This window comes from Meles meles, chromosome 3 (assembly GCF_922984935.1).
Source record: "Meles meles chromosome 3, mMelMel3.1 paternal haplotype, whole genome shotgun sequence".
NCBI classification, from domain to species: domain Eukaryota; kingdom Metazoa; phylum Chordata; class Mammalia; order Carnivora; family Mustelidae; genus Meles; species Meles meles.
The window spans coordinates 32,142,608-32,149,883 of NC_060068.1; the positions used below are offsets into that span (position 1 = coordinate 32,142,608).

The 7,276-nt window shown below is 42.0% G+C and overlaps 1 protein-coding gene across 1 annotated transcript; it reads left to right on the top strand.

The window, feature by feature from the left end:
• Positions 1–6,125: 6,125 nt before the first annotated feature.
• LOC123938935 (olfactory receptor 2V2) lies at positions 6,126–7,073 on the top strand. Its single transcript, XM_046000729.1, has one exon. It carries the CDS (start codon positions 6,126–6,128, stop codon positions 7,071–7,073), a length of 948 nt encoding a protein of 315 aa, XP_045856685.1.
• Positions 7,074–7,276: the final 203 nt, after the last annotated feature.

The following is a 7,276-nucleotide window of genomic DNA, read 5'->3' on the forward strand; positions in this document are numbered from 1 at the left end:
AGACAAGGTGAATTCTCTCATGGTGTTGTTTCTAGGGAGACAATGAAGCCATTAACTAAATAGAGAGAAATAAATTTAGAGAAAAGAAAATGAGCATGTGGGATGGGATAGTTTCTTGAGTTGTTTGCACTTTGCAATAATCATTCAACAATATTTACTAAGGACATAATATATGCCAGGCATGGTTCTAGGAGACAGGTATCCTGCCATGAACAAAAGCGGCATCAGGAATATAGGTTTCATTAGTAAAGTAGAAGACATATCCATATAAATTAAATGCAGTATGCCCGGTGGGGTTAAGTGCTCTGAGAAATACAAGCCAAGAAGGACCAGGGAGGGAAGGATTTGAACTCCAACTAGGCATTGAGTAAGTCCTGGCTGAGAATGTGAGGAGGATGTGAGGGAACAATGTGGAGCATATCTGGGAAGTCTTCCCTGAAGATGCAGAAGCAAGAGTCAAGGCCCCTGAGAAGAGTCTTCCCTGAAGATGCAGAAGAAAGTGTCAAGACCCCTGAGGCTGGTGTCTGCCTATTATATGGGAGGAACTCAAAGAGTAGCTGGTGGATGAGTGAACTGGAGGAGTCAAGGGAATTCCAGGGACAGCAGAAGGAAAGGAGGTCTTGGTGGTGATGGAAGGCTGCCCAAAAGAGTCTGGATTTAGTCTTGAAGCATTTTAGCTTTTACCTTTCAGAGATGAGTTCCCGCCAGTGCTATGTGGCAAATAGACTAACAGGGAAGCAAGGGTGGAATGGGGAAGCAAGTCCAGTTAGGGGCCCTTGTTCTCATCCAGGAAAGCAGTAACAATGGTGTGGTAAGGTGGAACATGGCAGGAGTGAAGAGTGGTCAGGAGTGAATACATTTGGAGGAAAAGCTAGCAGGAGTTTCTGATGGTTGGGATGTGAGAGGTAAGGAGAGGATTCAAGAGGACCCATGTGTTGTGCCCTGAGCAACTGGGGAGACCTGAACTTAATTAATCTGAGAAGAAGGTTAGAGCAAGTATTTCTCCACTGGAGACCAAGAGCAATTTGGTTACTTCAGGTAGGATAAGACCATTGGACATCCAAGTCAAAATGCTAAATATGCAGTGTGTAAAAGAATCAAAGTTCATTCGAGCCATTCAGGGTAGGGAGAGTAATGTCGTTAGTGACCAATGTAGTATGTTAGTACTAGTTAAATTTTCAGAACTCTTTCCTGGAAAGCTCCACATAAACTCTCTCATTGAAGCTCACAGGAAAGCAGTGATGGAGAATGTGTGATTATCCTCCTGCAACAGCAGTTCTAAATGCTGGAGAAGGTCCACAATTAGTGGTGATACAGCTGTATCTTGGACTCAAGGCTCCAGAAGTCCTTTAGAGTTTCCTGTTATAATTGCTTTTCATGCAAAGAAAAGGCTTTTTCTAGGGAGAGATGCCTGTACTACAAATGTGATGTGATCATTTCTGATGAGACAGAGAAGTGTGAAAACTGTCAGAGGTGATGAAGAGAGAGGTATATCTCACTGAAAATGTGTAGCTGAATGTCTCTACACAGAGAGAGTAGTGCTGGACATCCTCAGAATATGAGGAAGTTTGGTTATAAAGCAGGAGGGACTTGATTTGTTCTGTTGGTTGGGTAATCCTGGCTCCAATATGACAAAGATAGTATTTAAAGGCAGAAATTTACTCCTATAGAACACACACACATATACACAACAACAGGGAATTGTTGGTATAAAAGACACAAGTCTTTAGGCATGAGTCAGGCCATGCTCCTCTCTGTAGGGACAAGCTCATGCAACCAAAATCCCTAGTTATAGATCTAGGCAGGCCCATCCCAGCATAGGAAATCACCCTGGATCTTTACAGACAGAGTGTTCTGTAGGGTCTTTGCATTTCCTTTTTGCAGGGGGGTAAAGTAGAGAAGAATACACCCCTCACAAATGTATCCTTAGATACTACTCTCATCCATTTGTGGGGAACATCTTTGTCATTTGTAAACACCTGAAGATCTTCACTGTCCCACACAGGAAAGTATCCAGTCATGAATTTGTAGTACAATTCAGGTCAAGAACAACAGCTTCTGCAATGAAAGAATCCAGGCTTTCTGCTTTCAGAACTTGGAGGTTGCAGCTGCATATTACTTCACCTGGTTATTTTATTAAGTCAACACACACATATATAGGAATATGGGAGGCTTTGCAGAGAAGTTCTCAGTGACACTTGGTAAAGGTCTGAAGGAAAGGTGAGCCATAAAGATAGCTGGAGGAGGAACGCTCCATGAAAATGGAAGGCAAATGTCCTAAGGTAAGAGCGTGTCTGGCTTGATGCAGGAAATAATAAAGAGGTTCTGGTAGCAGAAACATTCTGAGTAAGGGGACAGGGTCAGAGCCCAGCTTGCAGTATTGAGTGTAAGAAGAGCATCCATGGGGGTGGGTTACATAGGACTGGGGGGCCTTGCAAGGGTTTGGCCTGGATCTGTGTTGGGAGCCAATGGCCTATCTTGAGCCCAAGAGTGACATCATCTGACTGGCATTTCATATGGTTTAACTCCTTAGCTGCTGAGTAGAGAAGCAGGAAGACCACTCAGGAGGCTGCTGTGAACCATAACTGAACCCAAGGAGCACATTCTCAGGCCAAACAAATGAGATGTATGAAACCAGAGGGGGCTTATTTGGGACGCCTTCAATGGCAGAAGCAGGTTTGAGCTGAGTCCTGAAATACAGCATTTGACAAGAGGAGTTTGGAGGAAGATATGCTAGGTGACTCGGACAGTGTGAGAAAAACTTAAAGAGGCAAACAGAAGTCATATTTGGCAATCTGCAGGTGTCTGTTGAGGTGGAATGCAGTATTTATTTAGAAGGAGTTGGAGATGAAAAGCTGGAAAGGGAGAGCAGTGCCATACCTAGACTTCAGTTAGGTTAAAGGTGAAGCTCTGCTCTCAGTCTTGAGTAGTGACACGACCTACAGAGGGGTGCTCTGGGAGGTTCCTACAATTTGCAATGCACAAGGAGGTCCTTGGGTCATGTCCATTGCATGAATGCTGGCAAAACAAAGATGCTCCAAATACAGTGGTGACACAAGGGATGCAAATAGAGGTCCAGTTATAAGAAGCAAGAGCCTCCACTAAGGACAAATCAGCAGAACTGTGAGAATGTTGGATGTGAGACACATAGGGTATTCAGCATGGATCATTTTGAGCTTGAATGATTGGGAAACTAAAATATCATATTAAAGAAATAAGAAGAGAATTGTAGACATTACTTTTCTAACACACGCAGGTGAACATTAATGCTTAGTTGTTTTCTATTTGGGATGTGAACAAGAAATGCAATTATATAAATTCTGCAGAGAATTGGAAGTTTGAGGCAGTGGCTCAGGCTTAGCTCAGTCTTGGGAGGGGCGTCTGAGATCCAAAAATTTTGGTGTCATTTGGAGAGACAGATAAGCAGATGGATTCTCTTTCTCCTCCTCCTCCTCAGCCTTATGGTAATCCTTCCCAAGTCTTTCCTTGAGTTTCAAAAGTCAGAAATGTGATTGTAATTTTCATCTAGCTTCAGGAATTCCATTTAAACTAATCAATTTGTAATACAGGAACTTATCATGGGTGATCAAATATTCATCTGTGATATGAGTTGTATCTTACAAGAAACCGCAACTACACTAAAGGATCTCCAAGTGTTAAGAGTCTAGACCATAATTCAGAAGGCTGTGCAGTGAGCCAAGAATTAAATAAAGGAAATTGAAATTTCCTAACTGAGAATTTCTCCAAGATAAGGTAGCTTGCACTTTTAAGAATATTTTTTTGCCCAGAAACAGCCTGGTACAGTGAGTGTCCAGAACTTGGGTTCCAAAGCCCCCTTCTCAAGTATTGGTTCTGTGTTTACCAGCCATGTAACCTTGGGCACCCCTGCCAACCCTTCAGAACCTTTTTCCTCATCTGTAGAAGAGGGTCTATTTAATAACATCACTGTACCTTCATTGCAGGTTCCTACAATGAGATCAAATAAAAAATGGATAGGAGTACTGTGGAATGCAAGAATTTAATTTATTTTTACTGATTGTAGATTGTTTGTCACTAGAATCAGGCAGAGAGCCGTATCATTTCTCAGCAGATGAGAGACTCACAAACTCAACATGTTTGATTCATTGTTTCTAGGCAACTTGCAAATCACCATCTTTTCTTTTTTTTTCAGCATCTTTCTTATATGACAAGATTACTTTTTAAAATAATTAGAATCCAGTTTAATTATACCAATAATCGAGATTTGAGATGGAACATGGAAAGATGTGGTAGACAGCCTCCAAGATAGTCTCATTGGTCCCCTTTCCCAGTATTCATGCCCTTGTGCCCTCTTCCCAGTGAGTATGGGCTAGATTTGGTGATTCACTTCTAAAGAATAGAATTCAGCTGAACTCATGGGATGTCACTTCCAATACTGCATTTTAAGACTCTAATTTCTATCTAGGGTGCTTTTGCTCTCACTCTCTCCAGGATCACTTCTCCAGGGAGAAGTCAGTTGCCATGCTGTGAGGCAGCCCAAGGAAGAGGGAGCAGGCCTACCTACATGAGTGATCTTGGGAGTGGAATCTCCTCCAGCCCAGCCTTGAGAGGACTGCAGCTTTTTTGACAGCTTCATGGTAACTCTCTGAGGGACCTTATCCCAGAGACACCTTGCTAAGCTTCACCTACATTTCTGACCCACAGAAACTGTAAGATAATAAAAAATTGCCATTTTATTTTAAATGCTAACTTTTGGAGCTATCTGTTACACAGTTAATAGCTAATTACATTAGCTAATGCAAATTTAAGGGCAAAACCACGCTGTTGTGCCACTTGCAGAACTATGGAAATGCCTAGTACTGCAGCCCTGAATGGATAAGAGGACAGGTGAAATTAGGAGGAGGCTGATAAGAGAGAGAAAAAAGAGAAGCCTAAAAACTGGAAATACCTTTCTGGGTGAAGACAAGTTTCAATAGGGTGAGAGAGTGAGGACAACAATCAAAGAAAAAGTTGTATCATAATAGTATGATGTTTTCCATTTAATTGTTTATAATCATTTATTCTTTTATTTTCCTTGGGTTCAGATTCTGTGACTATCCTCAAGGGAGTTTTAATATGCATGACTTTTTAAATATACATGACTTTTATTGCCTAATTTGGCTTTTGTTCATGTAAAATCAGGTCATGTCTCCTTGTTATATTCCTTGGTAAGATATTTATAAGAATTGTTGACCAAAGATCCAGAGAAACCCCTTTTAATTGACATGATCCAATAACTTAATTCAAACTTTTATGAGGCAGTGAGTAAATGGTTCAGAGAATCATGTGCAAGATAGTGGTTAGAAATATTTTATAAGGCTCTTTGAGGGGTGCCTGGGTGGCTCAGTGGGTTAAGGCCCTTTGATGTCTACTAAAGGTAATTTAGTAAGTAGATATTAACTGTTTATCAGTCAACTTTTACTGAAGCCTAATCCTGGGATTATTTTCAAAGTTTCAGCACAATTGAAGACTTCACTGTTCTTAATAAGTTTGGGCACCAAACTGTTGCTTTTCCACATTGGCCCTGTGACTTTCCTGTCACCCCCAATATAATTGACAATAATGCCATCTAATTGTAACTATTCCTTCTCATGTGAGGCACTAAAGATACTTCTTTTATTTACTGTAAATATATCAGATTGGCTAGCATGAAAACACTCTTAAAACATAAAGAAACATGGGCTAAAGAGCGACTCATGATTCAAACACTTCCTTTTCCATTACACATATAAATGGTCTGATGGGCTGAGAAGGTATAGCCCTGTTTAAGATAGTTTACCAAATCTGTGTGATATCATAAAAGACTCAATATCATATAATAAAGCCAAAACTTTGCTTGCAGAAAGGTCCTCTATGATAATCTCTTCCTGGTAAGGATATACGCAAATAGTTGGTCCATTCTATAAGCTAGGATGACTCCTATTGCTGTTAGATGGGAAGATAAAGGAGTATCTCTTCCGTGTCCCAAAGTTGATGTTGTTGAGGTTTCATGAGTTACAAACAAAACAACTGGCTGAAGATGTGGAATGCAGAGGTAATAAAGAAATGTCAGTCGATCCATTATTTTTTGTTCACAGTCACAGGTGACCAGAAACATCAACTAAGCCATGGAGATATGGTCGAATCAATCATTCACAGACGACTTCATCCTCTTGGGCATTTTTTCTCACAGTCCAACTGACCTTGTCCTCTTCTCTCTAGTTATGGTGGTCTTCATTGTGGCCCTCTGTGGGAATGTTCTCCTCCTCTTCCTCATCTACATAGATCTTCGACTTCATACACCCATGTACTTCTTCCTCAGTCAGCTCTCCCTCATGGACCTCATGTTGGTCTGTACCAATGTGCCAAAGATGGTGGTCAACTTCCTATCTGGCAGGATGTCCATCTCTTTTGTGGGTTGTGGCATACAAATTGGCCTCTTTGTCTGTCTTGTGGGGTCTGAAGGACTCTTGCTGGGACTCATGGCTTATGACCGCTATGTGGCCATTAGCCACCCACTTCACTATCCTGTCCTCATGAGTCAGAGGGTCTGCCTCCAGATTGTTGGGAGCTCCTGGGCCTTTGGGATAATAGATGGTGTGATCCAGATGGTGGTAGTAATGACCTTCCCCTACTGTGGCTTGAGGGAAGTGAACCACTTCTTTTGTGAGATGCTATCCTTGTTGAAACTGGCCTGTATAGACACATCCATTTTTGAGAACGTTATATATGCTTGCTGTGTCTTCATGCTGTTTCTTCCCTTCTCCATCATCGTTGCCTCCTATGCTCGTATCCTGAGGGCTGTGCTCCACATGCGCTCTGCTCAGGCTGGCAAAAAGGCCCTGGCCACCTGTTCTTCCCATCTGACAGCTGTCTCCCTCTTCTACGGGGCAGCCATGTTCATCTACCTGAGGCCTCGGCGCTACCGTGCCCCTAGCCACGACAAGGTGGTCTCTATCTTCTACACAGTCCTTACTCCCATGCTCAACCCCCTCATTTATAGCTTGAGAAACCGGGAGGTGATGGGGGCCCTGAGAAAGGAGTTGGACCATTGCAGGATTGGCAGTCAGCACTGAAGGACCAGGACATCCTGTGCCTGGCAATGCCATCCCCTGATTCTGTGACTTTGAGTAAATAATCTCTATATGAGGCTCTATTTCCTCACTATTAATCATGATCATAATACCTGCAGGCTTGGAGACATATTTTTAAATCCTAAACCCTCTCTGTGTGTAGTGAAAAAAACAGCTTTTTTAATCCAATATTTTGTGAGTTAATT